At 41.6% G+C, this 24300-nt stretch overlaps 1 protein-coding gene across 2 annotated transcripts in view; it reads left to right on the top strand.

Moving 5' to 3' along the window:
• The window catches only part of ttll7 (tubulin tyrosine ligase-like family, member 7), a 145886-nt gene that overhangs the window by 45156 nt on the left and 76430 nt on the right, over window positions 1–24300 (top strand). The window contains exons 4-6 of one of the 2 annotated variants that reach the window (XM_029677049.2): window positions 9122–9243; window positions 20530–20597; window positions 20759–20917. In XM_029677049.2, the coding sequence (XP_029532909.1) occupies window positions 9122–9243; window positions 20530–20597; window positions 20759–20917 (349 nt within the window). Of the gene's footprint in view, window positions 1–9121; window positions 9244–9900; window positions 10022–20529; window positions 20598–20758; window positions 20918–24300 lie in introns of those variants that run through there. The other variant, XM_029677050.2, reaches the window with a different exon arrangement.

Below are 24300 nucleotides of genomic sequence, written 5' to 3'. Positions count from 1 at the left end.
TATGTTATCCAGAGCGTTGGCGGCTGCAACTGTGCTGTCACATTGTCCGTTTGTAAATTCAGAGCATTTCACATTCAGAGCGCACACCGGACACTCTGGCCGATGAGTAAGGTTGATCCGAACGGTCTGACCTCACAACTGCAGTCAAGCTCAAGTCATTTTGTTCACCCGACCTAGAATACCTCATAATCAAATGCCGACCGTATTATCTCCCAAGAGGATTCTCTTCGGTTATAGTCAAAGCCGATACCACGTCGGCCTTCAAAGAACTTCAGTGGACTTTATACAAGCATTTCACCACACCCACAATAATATCTGCTAAACACGTGCATGTGACAAATACATTTGATTTGAAGCCCCCATGCTAACATTGGCTAGCTTACTAGCTACTTCCAGACACCTAATGAGAGAACACCCCACTCTGACCATTTTTCTCGCCCTAGCAGAGCTGGTTATGCTCTTTTCATGTTATCCAGAGTGTTGGTGACTAACTGTGCTGCTTGTTCCCTGACACCGGTCATATTCAACGGGTGTTGAGCGTTCATAAATTCATCAGTTATTCTGCGCTCTCTGGCACTCAGACGAGAGTGCTCTGAAATCTGAGTAGATGGCCAGACTGAATTTACAAAAGCACCCGAAATGTTTACTTGCATAGTGGAGTCTTTTGTTAAGACATGTAGCTAGGTAAGCAATGAACCATAATCACAACTCATGACGTTACTACCCTGCATGAATCTGCAGGTAGCTAACCAACCAGGTTCAATATTAGCTAGCTAACATTAGGCTATAGCTAGCTAAGCAAATGGCTCTGAGATACAAATAATAATGTTATACACTTAACGTTAGCTAGCGAGCCAGCCAGCTAATGTTAGCTAGATAGCTAGGTAAGCAATGAACCATAATCCCAACTCATGACATTACTACCCTGCATGAATCTGCAGGTAGCTAACCAACCAGGTTCAATGTTAGCTAGCGAAGATTAGGCTATAGCTAGCGATGCAAATGGCTCTTTGTCAAAATTAGAAATGTGTAATATCTGAAAATGTAGCTAGCTAGACTATCTTACCAGTATACATCATTCATGGTTGGACGTGTCTCCTGTTGGATGCCATGGTTGCCCTTAGTTTGAAGATGTAATTCAGAGACAGGTGTTTTCTCCTCCTCCTTAGCTATCATACTTAAATTCCACTGATTTTCAAAACTAACTCAGTCCTACAGAATGTGGAGAGCAACACTTATGCCGTTTGAATACACAATCAATAATAAAAATCAGTGTTAGACCGGATTACCTAAACATACTGACCAACTCAAATAGACAGAAGCGAGCTATATGGCAGACCAATCTAAACTCATCTCTCTGCATGTCCAGCCTACTCATTATCTCAGCCAATCATGGCTAGCGGGAACGCTGCTGCCTGTTTCTTTGGCTAAATCAACTAGGCTCGTAATTAAACAATTTTATTCATATTTATAGATGGCATACAAGTTTGTTATTAAGGCATGTGAAAGTTCACATGTTCGAAAAAGGCATTTCTGCCAAAAAAAGCATTTTGATTTAAAAAAAAGTTTTTGTTCAAATGCCTCTCCTGTGAAGTAGTGACCCACGACATACGCCTAGTTTCCTGAAACGGGTCCCAAATTGTAAGCTTCCCCAAACTCACTTATACAGCTTAAACCTGCTATGAGTCTCTTTTTAGCTGCCACAGTTACAAGCAGGCTGTACAATGTAAACAAACTCTGCAGCCATGGTAAATATTGCTCTGAGCGTTTGAGCCATACTTCTGGTACTTATTTCACTGTAATGTACAGTATGCATAAACAGAATTTGAAAAAAATATGTAGATGTAATATGTAGACATTTTGTGTGTTTATAGTTGTTTGTATGAATTTTACATTCATGTCTCATCTATTGGCAAATTTGACCCATACAGACAAAAACCATTACAAATATATTTTAGATACACATTTTGGGATGCATGTGAAATGTATTTAAATGTATTTAAAATGTATGTAAAATATATATCACATGTTGAAGTTATCGGAAAATGTATTTAATGTATTTCAAAATACATTCTGAAATACATTAAAGAATGTATTTTATAATATATTTTCACAATTGTTTATTGATTTTATATTTAGTAAATATATTTTCAAATGTATTTGGAAATGTTTTGTAAAATAAATTCCAACATGATTTTTATATTTTTTTAATTTAAATGTTTGGGAAAAATCTTAAAATTGGCAAAATCATATTGTAACAAAATGGTGACTGTCTTAACCATGGAACTTTAGTAGGCTCTTTGGTATCACATGCACTTATCAGTCTCATTAAAACCTCTTAAGGATCGGACCCTTTTTTTCAGTTTTTGTTTCAATTTTTCACCTAAAATGACACACCCAAATCTAACTGCCTGTAGCTCAGCATCTGAAGCAAGGATATGCATATTCTTGATTACTTTTGAATGGAAACATTTAGAAGTTTGTGGAAATGTTAAATGAATGTAGGAGAATATAACACATTTAGATCTGGTAAAAGATAATACAAAGAAAAAAACATTTTATTTTTTATTTTTTTGTACCATCATCTTTGAAACTCAAGAGAAAGGCCATAATGTATTATTCTAGCCCAGATGCAATTTAGACTTTGGCAACTAGATGGCAGCAGTGTATGTGCCAAGTTTTAGACTGATCCGATTAACCATTGCATTTCTGTTCAAAATGTTGTATCATGACTCCCTAAATGTGCCTAATTTGTTTATTAATACATTTTCAAGTTCATAACTGTGCACTCTTCTCAAACAATAGCATGGTATTATTTCACTGTATTAGCTACTATAAATTGGACAGTGCAGTTAGATTAACAAGAATTTAAGCTTTCTGCCAATATCAGATATGTCTATGTCCTGGAACATTTTCTTGTTACTTACAACCTCATGCTAATCACATTAGCCTACGTTAGGGAAACCGTCCTTCCGGGGACCCACCAATCCTGTAGAGGTTTTAAGACTGCAGAACTGGCAGTATACAAGGTTAACCTTTAATCACAGAACACAATATACAACATTTACTGGCATGACAATCCATCTCATGGGTGGTATTCTGCCAGTTCCGTATGCATACTTTTTTTGCAAAAGAGTCCCCTTCTTAGCTTAGTGACTAGATAAACCCGGTACAGCTACTGTAGTGTTGAAGGATGATTTATTTGTACTGCTTCGTAGGTACAGTAATAGTGACTGAAATTAGTAAAACTGAAATATAGAAAGGAAAGAACAATGAGTATGACTTATAGCTGAATACTAGAATACTTCATTCTCAATAATAACACAGCATGTATTTGTATACATTTTCATAAACACAGAAATATGCAGCATTATGCATTCAATCGGATGTAAATAATTCCGCTAAACATGACAAGATCAAATGCACTGAACAGATATCCATTTGGCTATCAAGAAGAGTCATAAATGTCATTAAACGATCATCCGTACAAAATATCATCATGAATTGAATACCAAATATGTTATGATTCCTTTTACTTACCATACTTCTACAAAATGATAGCAAGAAGGATGGTGTTTGATAACATCTGCAACTCCACAGTGTGACTTTCACCATTTTTAGAATCTAAACAATTCTTCTACAGGATTTAGCATATTAAATGAACAACGCACATCAACACAGGACAGTGGCCCCCAAGTGGTCAACAATGGAATTACACGATGGCCTAATGGAAATCAAGCTCCGCTTTAGGGGCCAGAACAGGGGGCCAAAAAACAATATGTTGTCAAAATGCATTTTTATTGTACTTGACACATACTAAAAGCACAAACATGCATTTAAATGACTACAAAAATACATTATCGTAATGTAGTAACTCCATGTCTTTCATGTACATATGACAAGTAAACGAACTTGATGAGAGCATTGCAACCAATGTCCAACAGGCAGAACTTAACGTGTACTGGGTTTTTCCACGAAATGAGTGTCTTTTTGCATCCTTTTGATATGTTAAGTAGAAATTATGCACCAATATTGAATTTTAAAAGCCTGTTAGGCCTTTATGAAATGAAGTGCCCTTTAATATAGACCACATGGAGAATTCACTAAATCTGTTTGTCAATATGAATAAAGACTTTCTAAAGTGACAATTAAGCATTTTGACATGTCCCTCCGTGCATCCTCTGTGACTTTTAGGAAGATATTAACATGTCCCTCCGTGCACCCTCTGTGACTTTTAGGAAGATATTAACATGTCCCTCCGTGCACCCTCTGTGACTTTTAGGAAGATATTAACATGTCCCTCCGTGCACCCTCTGTGACTTTTAGGAAGATATTAACATGTCCCTCCGTGCACCCTCTGTGACTTTTAGGAAGATATTAACATGTCCCTCCGTGCACCCTCTGTGACTTTTAGGAAGATATTAACATGTCCCTCCGTGCACCCTCTGTGACTTTTAGGAAGATATTAACATGTCCCTCCGTGCACCCTCTGTGACTTTTAGGAAGAGTTTAACCAACTAACCCCCCCCAAAATACTCAAAAAGTTTTCACCATTATTGTAAAGCCCTATTTTGTTGCTTTGACAAAGTCATTTCCAAAGATGATTATCTATTTCATGTGATTTAGGGATTCATTTACATTTACTGTCTGTCCCTCATTTAAAGGTCAACCCTGTTATGTGAACTGAACTCTCATTTGAATATGAAACATTGAACATCTAATAGTCAAATCATAGAGTGGAACCAGCTCGCCTTCTTTTACACTATTTGGCCCTTTCCTGGCGTTTTGTGTTGAACAAATGACCGCGTTGAGCATAACACGTCAACCCTGTTGCCCATAGATAAACAGGCTAGAAATGTTTTAACAATTAAAAACTTTTTTTGTGAATCTTTCATTCAATTGCCCCTTCCTGTTGCACACAACAAGCTTTCCATTGCCCCTGTCACAAAGGGATTCAGGCTGATTTTACTAGTAAATACCTGTTTGAGGGCTGTTCAAGTGGATTTTTCCCTGATATGGTAAATTCCCACTTTCCACTTGGTTACGAACTCACCATAACACCGCTAACCATCCACTGTAGAGCCGTATATGACATATGGAGCGTTATATGATTGATAGTTTTTGTTTAAATACATAAAAACTAAAATACTCTCCTTCACAATTTTAATTATATAACTACCCACATTTCCATCCACTGTTTTTATGTGAGTAAAGTCATACAGTATATAAAAAAAATCATGACAGCTGTGATGGAAACAGTTATATCAGTCCCGACAGATCATTTGTTCATTCGACATGGTGGGATTTTCAGTAAAATTAATTATGTGAGAAATGGTGGTGGAAATGCCTTTATGTGCAAATATTGATACAATAACCATCATATCAAAGTAAACTTGGAGTCACTACAACTTGGGAAACCATGCAGTTCATTAGGCTACAGATGAAATAAGTTACAATGAACTTCACAGGATGGTGAAAAAGTGCATGGTGATGAGTTTGATGCTCCTATCCAATAAATATTGAGGGTCTTATTCTGGTGACATGATGATCGATGCTTGACTGCTGTTTGACAAGTAAACATATTCTTATCCATAATAATCATGTAGACTCTAGTCTACCCACACAGCATACTACCTGCACTATCTGCTACCTGTTGGCTAGAGCACACACGCCATGTGGAAACACATTGAACTCTAGATTTTTATTCGGTTTGCATTACGTCATTACACACTGATTTGTGTCCAAAACAAGTCAGTTTGGTAGAAACACACCACTGTTGGGAAAATTTATTTATGCAGATTGGATGGAAACCTAGCTACTGACACAGTTTTTGCTTGGTAGCCAAAATAATTATAAACCATTTATCAACATGTAAACAGTTTAATTTAAGAAGCCGAATTAGGAACCAACCTGGAGATTAGATGTCATAGCCATGCATTTGTGGAATATTGTCAGGCCTAACTGTCACGGATCCCTCCGGTACTGTTGCTCATTCCGTGCACCAGTTTCGGAGGTCTACGTCACCGGCCTCCTGGATGTCACGCCCTGACCTTAGAGAGCAGTTTTATTTCTCTATTTGGTTAGGTCAGGGTGTGATGTGGGGTGAGCATTCTATGTTTTGTTTTCTATCTTTCTTTATTTCTATGTTCTGGCCAGGTATGGTTCTCAATTAGGGACAGCTGTCTATCGTTGTCTCTGATTGGGAATCATACTTAGGTAGCCCTTTTCCCCTCCTTTGATTGTGGGTAGTTAACTTTGTTAGAGGCATCATAGCCCTGTTGAACTTCACGGTCGTTTTTGTATTGTTTATTGTTTTGTTGGCAACATTCTAATAAAAAGGAATATGTACGCTCACCATGCTGCACCTTGGTCCACTTCTTACGACGCCCGTGACAGAACTACCCACCACCAAGGGACCAAGCAGCGTGGCCAGGAGGAACAGGGATCCAGGGCCCGGGAGAAGAGAGAATGGAGGACATCATGGACATGGGAGGAGGTGATGGCAGGGGACAAGACCCTGCCATGGAAACAGGCTGAAGTAGCGAGGGAGGAACAACTTCGCTCCCAGGAGTCACATCAACGAAGCAGACACGAGAGGCAGCCCCCCCAAAAAAATATTTTGGGTGTACACGGGGAGTTTGGCTGAGTCAGGTCGTACTGGTCAGGCACCGTGTTATGCGGTGGAGCGTACGGTGTCTCCAGTGCGCGTTCACAGCCCGGTGCGCTACCTTCTAGCTCCCCGAATCGGCCGGGCTAGAGTGGGCCTCCAGCCAGGTCAGAGGGTGCCGGCTCAGCGCATCTGGCCGCCAGTACGTCTCTATGGCCCAGGATATCCTGCGCCGGCTCTGCGGACTGTGTCTCTGGTGCATCTGCACAGCCCCGTGCGTCCTGTGCCTGCGCCCCACACGTGCCGGGCCAAAGTAACCATCCAGCCAGGACGGGTTGTGCAGGCTCTATGGTCGAAACCTCCAGTATGTACCTCCTGTATGTCTCTCCACTCCAGTGATGATCCGTGGCAAGAAGCCTCCAGTGATGATCCATGGCACGAAGCCTCCAGTGATGATCCATGGCAAGAAGCCTCCAGTGATGATCCATGGCAAGAAGCCTCCAGTGATGATCCATGGCACAAAGCCTCCAGTGATGATCCATGGCATGAAGCCTCCAGTGATGATCCATGGCAAGAAGCCTCCAGGGATGATCCATGGAACGAAGCCTCCAGTAATAATCCATGGCAAGAAGCCTCCAGTGATGATCCATGGCACGAAGCCTCCAGTGATGATCCATGGCAAGAAGCCTCCAGTGATGATCCATGGCATGAAGCCTCCAGTGATGATCCATGGCATGAAGTCTCCAGTGATGATCCATGGCAAGAAGCCTCCAGTGATGATCCATGGCAAGAAGCCTCCAGTGATGATCCATGGCAAGAAGCCTCCAGTGATGATCCATGGCAAGAAGCCTCCAGTGATGATCCATGGCAAGAAGCCTCCAGTGATGATCCATGGCAAGAAGCCTCCATGAATGATCCATGGCAAGAAGCCTCCGGTGATGATCCATGGCACGAAGCCTCCGGTGATTATCCATGGCACGAAGCCTCCAGTGAGGAGTCATGGCACGAAGCCTCCAACGACGGACTCAATGACGGACTCCAGTCCGGAGCCTCCAGTGACGTCCTTTAGTCCGGAGGAAAATAACTTAAATGTTGGTAAATAGGACTCTGGCTCGCACAAGCCACTTAGTTTTACTTCTAAATACGAGGTCCACCGGCATCATCGCATCTGTCGTTTCATGATGGTTAAAATAATAACAGGAGCTGGCAAAAAATAATGATTAAAAGGGGATGTCCGCTCACTGTTTTGCTTTTCCCAAACTTGAGGGGAGACTAAGCTTCGTTTTTAATCAAATGAAACAAAAACAAGCAATCTGTTTTGTAAAACATCAACGATATTTCTAAATAGGATGGTGTCAGATTCATGATATCATGAATCACATCCCTCGTTCTATGGCACTGTGTGCACACCCAGGCCTAAATGTCTTTGCCCGTAACATTCACACGTCTATACAAAATACTAGGCTCCTGTGAATTGTATCGTTTCCTATGTGCAAGGCACATTCTCAAAAAGAATGTGCCGTTGATATGGCATTATAGGAGCACTGAATAGTTTTTGAGGACAGCGTCTTTGGTAATCGGACGAGGGGCGCTCTTTGGACGGATAGCTTACTTTAACTAGCGAAATGAAGTATGCAGGTATGTCAATTGTGAATCATGAAAAAGCATGAGGGCAAAAACCTATGAATAAAACCCCTTTATTCTTAGGCTACTTAGCTAATGCATGCCCAGAATAAAAAGATGCACCTATGTGAAGATGCTGACCTGGCCTTGATTAAGGAGAGGGTAGGCTACGCTTGGAACGAACATTTTGATTATTAATTTGTAGACAAACTGGAATTAAAGCCAGACTAAGTCAGTTGCACACATGGAACTATCCAAGCAGCAAATACATCTCCTTTAAATGTTGATATTTGGTTGCCTTGTCAAACAAACACAATTCAACGTTACTTTTGTAATACATTAAATAGCCTAAAATAAAGGCTATTTTACAAACCTATGTAACATTCAACCTTAAAATGAGTAACATCCATGGCCACATTTAGAGGTTACTGTAATTATACATTTCTTCTTATGTGTAGCGTGTATGTTCAGGATAGCATGGATAGCTCGTCGCAGGTCTGTGGAGGTCTTCACAATTGCTGTAATAATCTGTTCTGAATCTCGAACGGCATTGATCACATGCACCATGTACTTTTAATGTGATCTCAACTGCAATCCAGGTCATTTGTCTCTAAAGTGATAACACAATCTGTTGTACAAATAAAAAAGATATCTGACATTGTATTTGGACTTTGCTGTGCTTTTAAATGGTTTGAAAGCATATTGATAACATATTGGAAATTCAACACATTTTTGTCTGTCTTTTTGAGTGGGTGAACATTGGTTGTAATCTCTTTGAATCAACTTCTCAACCAAATATTTCCCAATTATCCACGTTGAAATTATGTGGTGTGACCAGTGGTTAATGACTTGACTAATTTAGTGACTATTCTATTATGTTATGTTTTCCAGTTCGGATAGCGATCAATGAAATGGCCTTCCTGAAAACCCGAGATGAGGACGAGACAGCCAACCTCATCTGGAGCGACTCGGCTGTGCAGCACGAGAAAATCGCTGATCTCAGGAACTACCAGGTATGTAGGGACCAGTTTGACACATCTTTGCCTTGGTATGCCTGTGACCTTCCACATGGGGTGGGGTAGAGTTTCTTTCTTTAAAGTAAAGATGTTTGTTTGTGAAGTAAGTTCTAAAGGGGGAAGGGTGCAGTATAATTCGTGTTGAGAAATTAATTAGAAAATAATGCAGTACATCTTTGCCTCAAACACAATAGAGGTAAACACTTTTCAGAGAACATCGGAGGGTTTCAATGTCTGTGATTTTCCCGTCAAATTGGGCTACTTTGATAACGACGCCGCTGATGAAAATGTACTAGTTGCGGGTTTTTGGGGTACTTCTAAATTGGTCAGTTCTATATGGGATCCTTGGGACATCCCTACCTTAACCTTAACCCTTACCTAAACCTAACCTTAAACATTTTACAGTTTGACTTTAATGGGGTGGGGACGTCCAAAGGACCCCGGATAGCATGGACCCTTCTAAATTACACCTCAGCCACCAAGGCATTTAAAAGCATAAATGTATTTCACTGACCTGATGCTGACTATCAGGCAGTGAGGCAGGCTGTTGCTGAGTGAGTTAGTGAGTGAGTGGAGAGGGCGGGCCAGAGGGGGGCGTGTGTGTGTGTTGAGAAAGTGGTGCAGCAGGCAGCTGAGTCACATGAGTGAGAGGAGTGCAGCATGTGCGCACATCATGATAGGTGATGTGAGAACAACGAACTAACAAGTGATGTGAGAACAACAATCAAACCGCACAGGTGTTGTGGAAGCTACTCTGAAGATATATTTTACCAAGGTACCAATTACTTTACACTAAAAGAAGTTAAGCTGCACCAATGCTACCATTAAACTATAGTACTTAACTTTAGTTACTTTGAAAAGTAGATCACTACATCCAAGCTACTTAGTGATAAATTATCATATCTAAACCTGAAATGTCATAGACTACAAATTGCAAGAACACATGTTAAGAGTGTGCAATTTAGCCTATTAAAAACAATGTTTGAAGTGAGAATTAGTCAGGTCTTATGCTGAAAAATAAAGGAAATTCTTGCTTACCTCACCGATATTTAGGGGTTCACAGCTAAGCTGAGAAACCTATTGTTATTCTCAGATGTTTTTTTTCTTGACATAGTCAAACAACACTTGAACACTTGCTCTTTCATGACGTAGACTGACCAGGCAAATCCAGTTGAAAGCTATGATCGCTTATTGATGTCACTTGTTAAATCCATTTTAATCAATGTAGATGAAAGGGAGGAGACAGGTTTAAGGACTTTTAAGCCTTGAGACAACTGAGACATGGATTGTGTATGTCTGCAATTCAGAGGGTGAAAGGGCAAGGCAAAATATTTAAGTGCCTTTGAATGGGGTATGGTAGCAGGTGCCAGACGCACTGGTTTGTGTCAACAACTACAGCGCTGCTGGGTTTTTCCACACAACAGTTTCCTGTATGTATTAAGAATGGTCCACCACCCAAAGGATATCCAGCCAACTTGAGACTACTGTGGGAAGCATTGGAGTCAACATGGGCCAGCATCCCTGTGGAACGCTTTCGATACCTTGTAGAATCCATGCCCTGACGAATTGAGGCTGTTCTGAGGAAAAAGGGGCAGGGGGAGGTAGGGCTGGGCAATATGGCCTAAAAGTAATATCTACATTTTTTTCAGAGGTTTGGACAATTCACGATATATATCTCGATTTCTCTTGTTTTTCTCTAAACAAATTAAAAAAGGCCAAGACATAATTCTTAATTGAATTTTCTTTATTAAAATAACAAAATATACAAGGCCTCAAGGCCTATTTGTGCAAAACAAATGAACAACACTGCTTGCCAGGCTGTCATCATTGTATGCAAATCAAATAAAAAAATTAAGAATGAAAACATGTAGAAGAATTTACACAATAATAAATAAAATAATAAATATTCTGTCAAACAAAATATCTTCCTTTACTTTGTTCTTCACAAGTTTCTGGTGAGGAACACAAGCCTGTCTAATGACTTGAGGCATGCCCTGTAACATGTCACAATGTTCCCACCTGTGCTAAAGACCCTCTCTGAAGGGGCACTTGTAGCAGGAATGCACAAGTAATTTTTAAGCAAGCTTACTCAGTCTTGGGAAGTTGGCCTCATGGAGCCTCCACCACTCAAGTGGGTCTTTGTCTGGGTCTGTGCCAGGGGACATCATCAAGTAACTTGACAACTCAGTTTTGATGTTGTCCTCCTCTGACTGTGGGCCAGACAGCACTGTCTTCTTGAAGAAGCTTGCAAGTGTTTTCTTGCCCTTCTTAGACACAGGTTCACTTTCTTCTTCTTGGTGCACAGTTGTGCCAGGGTGACATGTGCTTTCCTCAGCTAGCAGAGACCAGCTCCAAAACAGCTCTTTGTTTGATGCTCTCAATCTTGTCATCTGCTTTATATGTTGTCCTGAACCAGGGATCCACCAGCGAGGCTATATCAAGGAGTTCAACTGTGAAAGGATCTTCGTACTTGTCGTTGAGAGACTGTAGTGTGGCACTCTTGATTTTCTTTGTGAGCGTGCCCTCACCTTCCTCTGGCTACAGGAGGCTGCTGTTGAACAGGTTTAGCACAGGCTTGAGTTATGAGACGCTGACGTAGTTCTCCCCAGACAGCATGTCAGTGAATTCCTGTAGTGGGCCTATGGCTTTGTTCACTGACTCCAACACATCAATATCCTGATAGTTGGGCAGCAGGTGCCTGCTTTTCTTCTCTGAGGCCAGGACTCGGGCTATGGCCTTTTCTTGTTCCAGGATTCATTCTATCATCTTCTGTCTTGATCCCCACCTGGTTGGGGACTCTGTTGAGAGCTGGTGAGTGTGTAGACTGAGCTCAGTCTGTGCTACAGACGAGTCTCTCTTCTTCCAGCTGAAGGAAAAGATACTGACCACCTTCTTGCACAACCCAATGGCACGGTCAACTCGTGTGTCTTTCCCACCATTCTCTGAAAAGAATGAAGAAAGAAAGGATTCTAAGAATGGCAGCATGTTCAATAATGTGACAAGTACAGCATTCAGTTGACCTGTCAAACCAACACCCCCCCCCCTCCCACCCACATGTCTATTCTATTGTTTAGGAATGTTTGACCACTAGCTGTTTGAATATGTAATTTATATAATCATTTTGATTGAAAATGTATTAATTTAGTTAATGTTGTTATAATTAAAACAGCCTGTGGTTAGATTGGCAGAATGACACAACTACTAACACATTAGCCTACAGCTGGCCTGAACATAACTTTTTTGTTGCACTTTAATTATCCAATGTCACACTTACCGATGGCGAGGTGAAGTCTGTGTTCAAAGCAGGCGGATCCAGTTGTTCAAGCGCAAATGCTTTTATCATGTTGCTCCCACTGTCAGTTGTCATGCACACCTGTCGGTCTTCGCTCATCAAACGTTCAGCTTGTCTTTTAGCAGATGTTTTGTGAATCGGGCGACTGGAATCGGCATTGCGTAGTCTCATGCATTCCTCCCATTCCCCCGCGTGTTTCAGTTGCAGGTGATGGAAGAGGTTAGTTGTCCTGCTGCTTTTTGAAGCAATTGTCTTTCGACACGTTTTACACAGGACATTAGTTTGCTGAACATCAGACCTCTTAAACCCGAACCACTTCCATATTACTGAAAAAAACATTGCTGCCCTTTTTGGGGATGATAGAGAGCAGTAGAGATACTCTGAATGATCGGCTATGAAAAGCCAACTGACATTTACTCCTGATGTGTTGACCTGTTGCACCCTCGACAACCACTGTGATTATTATTATTTGACCCTGCTGGTCATCTATGAACATTTGAACATCTTGGCCTTGTTCTGTTATAATCTCCACCCGGCACAGCCAGAAGAGGCAACCCCTCATAGCCTGGTTCCTCTCTAGGTTTCTTCCTAGGTTTTGGCCTTTCTAGGGAGTTTTTCCTAGCCACCGTGCTTCTACACCTACATTGCTTGCTGTTTGGGGTTTTAGGCTGGGTTTCTGTAGAGCACTTTGTGACATCAGCTGATGTAAGATGGGCTTTATAAATACATTCGATTTGATGATATCCTCACGAGAGGCTGAGTTGGCTTCCTCACTTTCCATTTTGGTGGAACTATTACTGCCGCTACACTGCTGCGGCGTGGGTACAATTAGTGAAAGGCTGTCTAGGGTTGTGATTGGTGGATAACCTCTGTGCACGTGTTGTCACGCAATTGGGACATGATTAGACCTACTAACATTGAGTGGCTGCTGCCAACATACTGACTCAACTCCAAAATCATTACCCTGAAAGAGAAGAGACAGTGAGATGCTGCGTTTGTAAAACGTTGCAACATTATAACAGAACCTTGATTCTTGCCATACAGGCATTTTCCATATCTATGCTAAAACACAGTCGAATATAACGAAAAAAAAACATGATATATCGCCCAGTCCTAGGGGGAGGGTTCAACTCGGTGTAGGTGTTCCTAATGCTTGGTATGCTCAGTGTAGATTGTTCACTTTATTTCTAATTTGACACACACAAACTAGAGGCCATGAGTAACTTGGTCAAAAATAATGGCGCTGATTGTCCTATAGGCGGTGCTGTTATAAGCGGTCTCACTAAAACTCTCATCTGCCACCCCGTTTGACCTAGAGACTTGAAACTGTATATGTAGGTGTCTTTCCTCATGCTGGTCAGATTTGCCTCAAGGACCCATCATGATAGATTTTCCTCCATCTTGGATATTTTGGAAAACCTTTTGAAAAACCTATTCTAATGAATCATAGGTCCAAATAACTCCAGATTTATCTTAGTTTGAGGAAAGCTAAGGGATAGAGTTAGCGCTAGTATTTAGCTACATACTTCTCCAGTCATACCAATTAAATGGAAAAATGCAGAGAACAAGGTCAAGTAATTTTAGATTGTCATTATGGAGACACCTATTGGATAAATGTGGGCACTCCTCTCTTGCGGCAAAAAAAAGAAAGTGGTTGAGTGATTATTGGGCTAAATTATTTTGCTAGATCTGGCAATCCTGGAGTCTTGTGACACACAGCTCTACTTCCTTTCCACACACATGTTGCTTATCCCATTGTCATTATACAATGGCAAGAAAAGGTATGTGAACCCTTTGGAATTACCTGGATTTCTGCATAAATTGGTCAATACATTGTATCTGACCTTCATCTAAGTCACAACAATAGACACACACTTAAACTAATAACACACATATTATTGTATTCAATATAGACAAGAAAAATACATAATAAAAAAATTCACAGTGTAGGTTGGAAAAAGTATGTCAAACCCTAGCTATTCGAGTCAGGAGTCAGCTAACCTGGAGTACAATCATTGAGATGAGATTGAAGATGTTGGTTAAAGTTATACAAAACACTCACAAAATTTGAGTTTGATATTCACAAGAAGCATTCCCTGATGTGAACCGTGCGTCGAACAAAATAGATATCAGAAGACCTAAGATTAAGAATTGTTGACTTGCATAAAGCTGTAAAGTGTTACAAAAGTATCTCTAAAAGACTTGATGTTCATCAATCCACGGTAAGACAAATTATCTCTAAATTGAGAAAGTTCAGCACTGTTGCTACTTTCCTTAGGAGTGGCTGTCCTGCAAAAATGACTGCAAGAGCACTTTGCAGAATGCTTAATGAGGTTAAGAATTAAGAAGAATCCTAGAGTGTCAGCTAAAGACTTACAGAAATCTCTGGAACATGCTAACATCTCTGTTGACGAGTCTACAATACGTAAAACACTAAACAGAATGGTGTTTATGGGAGGACACCACTGAAGAAACCACTGCTGTCCAAAAAAAAACATTGTTGCACGTCTGAAGTTCGCTGTGGAACATCCAGCACCTGGACGGTCCACAGCGCTACTGGCAAAATACTCTGTGGACAGATGAAATTACAGTTGAGTTGTTTGGAAGGAACACACAACACTATGTGTGGAGAAAAAAGGCACAGTACACCAACATGACAACCTCATCCAAACTGTAAAGTATGGTGGAGGCAGCATCATGGTTTGGGGCTGCTTTTCTGCCTCAGGACCTGGACATCTTGCTATCATCGATGGAAAAATGTATTCCCAAGTTTATCTATATTTTAGGCTATCTGTCTGCCAATTGAATGTCAACACAAGTTTGGTGATGCAACAGGACAACGACCCAAAACAGAGAAGTAAACCAACAACAGAATGGCTTCAACAGAAGAAAATACACCTTCTGGAGTGGCCCAGTCAGAGTCCTGACCTCAACCCGATTGACCTCAAGAGAGCGGTTCACACCTGACATCACAAGAATATTGCTGAACTGAAACAGTTTTGTAAAGAGGAATGGTCCAAAATTCCTCCTGACCGTTGTGCAGGTCTAATCCGCAACTACAGAAAATGTTTGGTTGAGGTTGTTGCTGCCAAAAGAGGGTCAACCAGTTATTAAATCCAGGAGTTCACATACTTTTTTTTACCCTGCGCTGTGAATGTTTACACGGTGTGTTCAATAAAGACATGAAAACTTGTAGTTGTTTTTGTGTTATTCATTTAAGCACACTGTGTGTGTCTATTGTTGTGACTTAGATGAAGGTCAGGTCAAATTTGATGACCATTTTATGCAGAAATCCAGGTAATTCCAAAGGGTTCACATACTTTTTCTTGCCACTGAACAACATATCTTGTAAAACAATTGTAGTTCCAATCCTTTAAGACCATCATTGGCTTACCTATGAATAAGTGACACACCTCTCTTGGTCAAGCCCAGGGACCAGCCAGAGTTTCCCCCTGGTGCTGTCGTGTCACACCAAGTGAGAACGGCCACGGTGAGCGCCTCAGCAGCAGCCAGTGTACCATGAGGGGAGTAAGAAGTAGCTTTGATTTTACTTTAACTCGTTTCCTTGGTTCAACCCCCACGGCCCAGTGCTGCTTACACACTGCTCTGCTTCGGCATCCGAGAAGAGGAGATGGAGGGGAGGTTTGGAGACAAGGCATGTCAGAGTCCCTGCTGTGTCCCCAGGCTCCTCCAGTACAACAGCCAGATCACATGAAGAGTGTGCCGGCCTGTCATAGTGCCAGTCACTTTATAATGGCAGAACCTTTGTTATTTGTAATCAGCAGGTGTAGACTAACAGTGAAAGCTTACTCACTGGCCCTTCCCAACAATGCAGAGTAATAATAGAGACATGATAATAAGAGCTATATACACGGGGTACCAGTACCGAGTCGTTGTGCTGGGGTACGAGGTAATTGAGGTAGATATGTACATATAGGTAGGGATAAAGTGACTAGGCAACATGATAGATAATAAACAGTATCAGAGTCAAAAGAGTTCAAATTAGATAGTCTGGGTATCTATTGGTTAACTATCTAACTATTTAGCAGTCTTATGGCTTGGGGGTAGAAGCTCTTCAGGTTCCCGTTGGTTCCAGAATAGGTGCATCGGTACCGCTTGCCGTGTGGTAGCAGAGAGAACAGTCTGACTTTTTAGGGCCTTCCTCTGACACCTCCTGGATGGCAGGGAGCTTAGCCCCAGTGATTTACTGGGCCGTAGGCACTACTCTCTGTAGCACCTTGCAGTTGCCATACCAAGCTGTGATGCAGTCAGTTAAGATGCTCTCAATAGTCACGCTGCTCTCAATAGTGCAACTGTAGAACTTTTTGAGGATCTGACGGCCCATGCCAAATCTTTTCAGTCTCCTAAGGGGGAAGAGGCGTTGTCGTGCCCTCTTCATGACAGTTGGTGTCTGTGGACCATGATCATTCTGTAGTAATGTGGACACAGAGGAACTTGAAGCTCTCAAACCGCACCACTATAGCCCCGCCGATGTGAATGGAGGCGTGCTTGGCTCTCCATTATCTGTAGTCCACGATCAGCTCCTTTGTCTTGCTGACGTCCGTCAATTCAATTCAATGGGTTTATTGGCATGGGAAACATATATTTATATTGCCAAAGCAAGTGAAATAGACAATAAACAAAATAATCTAAACAAGGGGAATAAACAATTAGAAATGAACAGTAAACCTTTCAAATGTTATATTATTGTCTATGTACAGCATTGTAACAATGTGCAAATAGTTGAAGTAATGAAGGGAAAATAAATAAACAGTGTTTGTGCTCCACTGGTTGCCCTATTCTTGTGGCAACAGGTCACAAATATTGCTGCTGTGGTGGCACACTGTGGTATTTCATCTCATAGATATGGGAGTTTATCAAGATTGGATTTTTTTTATCAAATTCTTTGTGGATCTGTGTAATCTGAGGGAAATATGTGTCTCTAATATGGTCATACATTTGGCAGGAGGTTAGAAAGTGCAGCTCAGTTTCCACCTCATTTTGTGGGCAGTGTGCACATAGACAGACTTGGCTCTCAAAAGAAGACAGGCTATGTCAGTCTCTCTCGATAGCATGGCCATGCTCACTGAGTCTGTACAAACAGTACCAGTCAAAAGTTTGGACACACCTACTCAATCAAGGGTTTTTCTTTATTTGGACTATTTTCTACATTGGCGAATAATAGGGAAGACATCAAAACAATGAAATAACACATATGGAATAATTTAATAACCAAAAGGTGTTAAACAAATCAAAATCTATTTTATTTTTTAGATTCTTCAAAGTAGCCACCCTTTGCCTTAATGACAGCTTTGCACACTCTTGGCATTCTCTCAACCAGCTTCACCTGGAATGCTTTTCCATCAATCTTGAAGGAGTTCCCACATATGCTGAGCACATGTTGGCTGGTTTTCCTTTACTCTGCAGTCCAACTCAACACAAACCATCTCAATTGGGTTGAGGTCGGGTGATTGTGGAGGCCAGGTCATCTGATGCAGCACTCCATCACTCCCCTTCTTGGTCAAATAGCCCTTACACAGCCTGGATGTGTGCTGGGTCATTGTCATGTTGAAAACAAATGATAGTGGGACTAAGCACAAATCAGATGGGATGGCGTTTTGCGGCAGAATGCAGTGGTAGCCATGCTGGTTAAGTGTGCCTTGACTTCTAAATAAATCACTGACAGTGTCACCAGCAATGCACCATCACACCTCCTCTTACATTCTTCACGGTGGGAACCACACATGCGGAGATCATCCGTTCACCCACTCTGCGTCTCACAAAGAACTGAAAATCTCAAATTTGGACTAAAGGACAGATTTCCACCGGTCTAATGTCCATTACTTGTGTTTCTTGGCCCAAGCAAGTCTCTTCTTCTTATTGGTGTCCTTTAGTAGTGGCTTCTTTGCAGCAATTCGACCATGAAGGCCTGATTCACGCAGTCTCCTGAACAGTTGATGTTGAGATGTGTCTGTAGCTTGAACTCTGTGAAGCATTTATTTGGGCTGCAATCTCAGGTGCAGTAAACTCTAATGAACTGATCCTCTGCAGCAGAGGTAAGTCTGGGTCTTCCTTTCCTGTGGCGGTCCTCATGAGAGCCAGTTTCATCATAGCGCTTGATGGTTGATGTCTTAAAAAGTAACGATGGACTGTTATTTTTCTTTGCTTACTTGAGCTGTTCTTGCCATAATATGGTCTTTTACCAAATAGTGCTATGTTCTGTATACTCTCTTGGGGCTCTGTGGGGTCTGTTTGTGTTAGTACCAGCTGTCTGAAGGGACTCTTCTTTAGGCTCATCTCTCTGTAGGTGAGGGCTTTGTTATGGAAGGTTTGAGAATTCCTTTTAGGTGCTTGTAGAATTTAATTGCTATTTTCTGCATTTTGATCATTTGTGGGAAACATCCTAATTCTGTTCTTCATGCATTATTTGTTGTTTTACGTGGTACACTGAGGATGTTTTTGCAGATTTCTGCATGCAGAGTCTCAATTTGGTGTTTGTCCCATTTTGTGAATTCTTGGTTGGTGAGTGGACCCCAGACCTCACATCCATAGAGGGAAATGGTTTCTATAACTGTTTAAGTATTTTTATCCAGATCCTAATTGGGATGCAAAATGTTATGTTCCTTCCGTAGATGGCCCTTCTTGCTTTGCCTCTCAGATCGTTCACAGCTTTGTGGAAGTTACCTGAAGTGCTAATGTTTAGGCCGAGATACAGTAGGTATTGTTTTTTTGTGTACTTTAGGGCAACACTGTCTTAGGTGGAATTTTGTATTTGTGGTCCTGGCAACTGGACACTTTTTGGAACACCATTATTTTTCTCTTCCTGAGATTAACTGTCAGGGCCTAAGTCTGACAGAATCTGTGCAGAAGATCTAGTTACTGCTCTAGGTCCTTCGTTGGAGACAGAAGCTCTCTCTCTCTCTCTCTCTCTCTCTCGTAAATAACTGAGACATCAACAGTGATGCTCAGTCAAAACAGTAACAAAGGTTTTTCAGAGGTCTTTGTGTTCCTTTGAAAATGGCCCCAACTGCATTTGAGCTCTCACTGCTGTGTGAACTTGACCTCCTCAGCTAGCGCCATGTGCTAGCCATCCATCTTCGGAATCAGCTATTTGATTACCCCGGACAGTAATGATCGATTAAAGCACTGCAGAGTCAAAGGGAATTAGGCATTGATAAGTGAAGATACAGGAAGTGTAGGTTGGAACAAAACTGGTTGAACATTACTTCTGTAGGGTATATGCTCAACATGTCTCTCTGTGGCAATTGGAAGTATCACTACATACTTTGCATAACTAGAATGATTAGACTTTCAGATGCAATAGTCTCATAAGCTTACATCAGAAAAATGGAGAATAAAAGGAATCCCTGAACAAACGGTTTTGATTTTCACTCATGATGCCTCTCACATGCACAGCTTTCAGCCTAATTGTGAGATTTCTTCCAAATCTCAGAGCACCTAATTACATCTGTCTCGTATGTATGATCACGGATTCCTTTCACACACGTGTTCGTGTTTATTTTCTTCATTCCTTCTTTCTCTCGTTCTGTGATTTACTTGGAAAGTTTGCTGTCAAGCTGCAGTTCATACGAGCCTAATTAACGCCCCTGTTCAACCTCATTTGGTCAAAGAATACAGAAAACCCAGGCTTTTTTTTTTTTTCTCTCTCCCACATTCAAAGCAATTCATTCATCTGTCACTGCCTACAATTGCCGGAGCTCCGATGCACAACCAATTACCTTACCCCTTGGAGTAAAGATTGATCGTCTTTTTTCGTTTTAAATTAAAAACGATGGGGTAAACCAAATAAAGATTAAGAAACGTCTAACAGTCACCTTTTGTTTTGAGTCTGTAATTGGGCATAAATGTCAGAACATTGTAATCTCACATCAGGGTTTTCTCTTTAATGTTACAATTTTGGGGGCGAAGTTGGAAGTAAACGGCGCAATGGCCTCAAAAACATTATTATTTCTGCCTGTCTTTTTCTGTAGAGAATTAACCATTTCCCTGGGATGGGGGAGATTTGCCGGAAAGACTGTTTGGCAAGGAATATGTCCAAGTAAGTGCTTTTCCTGTTCTTTTACACCACTAAGTTGGTTACTAGTTAGTAATTGGCTAAGCATTATACAAACTTTGGGGTTTGTTATATAAACAATTTTACAGTGAAGATATTTATTTCTCTTATTGTCCCCACTCCCTTTCTCTTCTCCCCGCACACAGAATGATCAAGAGCCAGCCTCAGGAGTACAGCTTTATTCCCAAAACGTGGATCTTCCCCGCCGAGTACACCCAGTTTCAGAACTACGTGAAGGAGCTGCGGCGGAAACGCAAGCAGAAGACGTTTATCGTCAAGCCTGCCAACGGAGCCATGGGTCACGGGTAGGTCAAGGGTGGAGGGTGATGATAGATTGTCGGGCCATTACAAGTGACTGACTGAGAGAAAGATAATAGGGGGGAGATGGCCCTGACATAAGCTTGGAAATAATAACGTGCCAGGGCCTCAATTATGTAATTCAGTCGAAAGAATAAAACATTTCTCCTAGCAGGCCTCGTTTACAACTTTCCGTACATAAATCAGTGGATAGCGAGGACGCGGCCGGCGCCCTGTCAAGTCCATTCCCTGAAGGTCCCTGCATGTGATTGTTGAATCACCACAGATCACCACGGAGATCGGGTCTGACTAGAAATAGACCCTGCTGCGCCGGGCTGCTTCTATCTCTCCTTCAGAAGGCAATGGCAGCCAGTTTAGGGTCGTTATCACTGGGCACCAAACGCAAAAAGACGGCCTGGAACAAGGTGGGACTGTACCTGGACTTTTCCAATAACAAACGTACCTATTCGTTGTCTGTTGCAAAATGTTTTTAAACCTTTTCCGTTGCTGCACAAATGATCACGGCCCAGGTCGATCACAAAGTCCAAAGGGTCTTTCAAGTACCGTTTTTTGTGTAAAAAGTATAAGCCAAGTATTATGGCCCATCATTGCAATGATGTAAGACAAGAGTTGGCTACAGCTCAGACAGTATGCATACGAGGCTACCCTTTTTCTTTTTAAATGGCTGATTCCTTTGGTACGCATTATTTCCAGCACTGTGTAGACAATGTATAGGCTGTTTTTCAGGGTCTGCAGTATTGTAAATGCTTGAAAAGAAGCCTTTTCAGCCTTGTAGTATTCTAAGGGAGCTTAGGCTGTATTTTGACTTTGCACCAATAGATGGAGGTATTGAAGTGCGTATAACACTTGTGTGTGTATTGGCCCACACTCATTTCTGTTTGTCCTTGTGGGATATGAGCAATACTTATGGCCCCATGCTACAGTCAGTAAGCCCTTATTTATTAAAAAATAAAAGCTGGCAACGGCTGAATTATTGCAATACATTAAAAAAGTGAAAGATGATGAGATTAGCTCGGCCATTTGGAGGGGGATGCGAGAGATTTAGATTTGAGAAACGCACAGCGTGACGCAGGAAATTAAGTTATATCTTCCCCAGTAATTTATTTTCAGTCTGAGAACTAAATGAAGTTATTGTTTGTGTCTGAACCGAAGCTTGTTAAAAAGTGTTGGGCTTAAACACAAGATCCCCAATGGTGCTAAATTAAACCCAGGTTTTGATTACTTGACATGTGTGCTCATCAATCATGTCCTCTAATCTATAACCGCTCCGGCTACAAATACTTTTTAACCCTGTCCACATCATCCATCTTTCTATCAAAGTTATACCACTGACTTCTCAGATCTTCATCATACTTTAGACCTACACTGAAGAAAAATATAAACTCAGAATGTGAAGTGTTGGTCCCATGTTTCATGAACTGGAATAAAAGATCCCAGAAATCTTCCATACACACAAAAAGCTTATTTCTCTCACATTTTGTGGACAAATTTGTTTACATCCCTGTTAGTGAGCATTTCTCCTTTGCAAAGATAATCCATCCACCTGACAGGTGCGGCATATCAAGAAGCTGATTAAACAGCATGATCATTACACAGGTGCACCTGGGGACAATAAAAGGCCACTCTAAAGTGTGCAGTTTTGCCACACAACACAATGTCACAGATGCAGTTTTGAGGGAGCGTGCAGTTGGCATGCTGACTGCAGGAATGTCCACCAGAGCTGTTGCCAGAGAATTTTATGTTAATTTCTCTACCATAAGCTGCCTCCAACATCGTTTTAAAGAATTTGGCAGCACGTCCAACTGGCCTTACAAACGCAGACCACGTGTAACCACGTCAGCCCAGGACCTGTATCCTGGGCTGTACGGCAACTGCTCCGCCCAAAACCATAAGGCTCTCCAGAGGGTAGTGCGGTCTGCACAACGCATCACCGGGGGAAAACTACCTGCCCTCCAGGACACCTAAACCACCCGATTTCACAGGAAGGTCAAAAAGACCATCAAGGACAACAACCACCTGAGCCACTGCCTGTTCACCCCGCTATCATCCAGCAGTTGAGGTCAGTACAGGTGCATCAAAGCAGGGACCGAGAGACTGAAAAACAGCTTCTATCTCAAGGCCATCAGACTGTTGAACATCCATCACTAACTCAGAGAGGCTGCTGCCCGCATAGAGACTCAACTCCAGCTCACTTTAATAATGGAAATCAAGTCTCAAGCCACTCAGAATTATAGTAGGGAGAAAAACTGAAATAATAAATCTATGTACACTCAATTAGTATTTGGTAGCATTGCCTTTAAATTGTTTAACTTGGGTCAAACGTTCAGGTAGCCTTCCACAACCTTCCCACAATAAGTTGGCTGAATTTTGTCCCATTCCTCCTGACAGAGCTGGTGTAACTGAGTCAGGTTTCCTCCTTACTCGCAGACGCTTTTTCAGTTCTGCCCACAGATTTTCTATAGGATTGAGCTCAGGGATTTGTGATGGCCACTCCAATACCTTGACTTTTTTGTCTTTAAGCCATTTTACCACAACTTTGGAAGTATGCTTGGGGTCACTGTCCAGTTGGAAGACCCATTTGCAACCAAGCTTTAACTGATGTCTTGAGATGTTGCTTCAATATATCCACATCATTTCCCCCCCTCATGATGCCATCTATTTTGTGAAGTGCACCAGTCCTTCCTGCAGTAAAGCACCCCACAACATGAATGCTGCCACCCCCGTGCTTCATGGTTGGGATGGTGTTCTTCGGCTTGCAAGCCTTCCCCGTTTTCCTCCAAACATAACGATGGTCATTATGGCCAAACAGTACTATTTACCTCATCAGACCAGAGGACATTTCTCCAAAAAGTACAATCTTTGTCCTCATGTGCAGTTGCAAACCATAGTCTGGCTTTTTTATGGCGGTTTTCGAGCTTCTTCCTTGCTGAGCGGCCTTTCAGGTTATGTCGATATAGGACTCGTTTTTCTGTGGATATAGACACTTTTGTACCTGTTTCCTCCAGCATCTTCACAAGGTCCTTTGCTGTTGTTCTGGAATTGATTTGCACATTTCGAACCTAAGTACATTAATCTCTAGGAGACAATACACGTCTCGTTCCTGAGCGGTATGACGGCTGCGTGGTCCCATGGTGTTCATACTTGCCTACTATTGTTTGTACAGATGAACGTGGTACCTTCACGCGTTTGGAAATTGCTCCCAAGGATGAACCAGACTTCTGATTTCTTTTGATTTTTCCCATGATGTCAAGCAGAGATGCGCTGAGTTTGAAGGTAGGCCTTGAAATACATCCACAGGTACACCTCCAATTGACTCAAATTATGTCAATTAGCCTATCAGAAGCTTCTAAAGCCATGACATAATTTTCTG

This window comes from Oncorhynchus nerka, linkage group LG13 (genome assembly GCF_034236695.1).
Source record: "Oncorhynchus nerka isolate Pitt River linkage group LG13, Oner_Uvic_2.0, whole genome shotgun sequence".
Taxonomy (NCBI): Eukaryota; Metazoa; Chordata; class Actinopteri; order Salmoniformes; family Salmonidae; genus Oncorhynchus; species Oncorhynchus nerka.
This window is presented reverse-complemented; position numbering and strand designations above follow the sequence as displayed.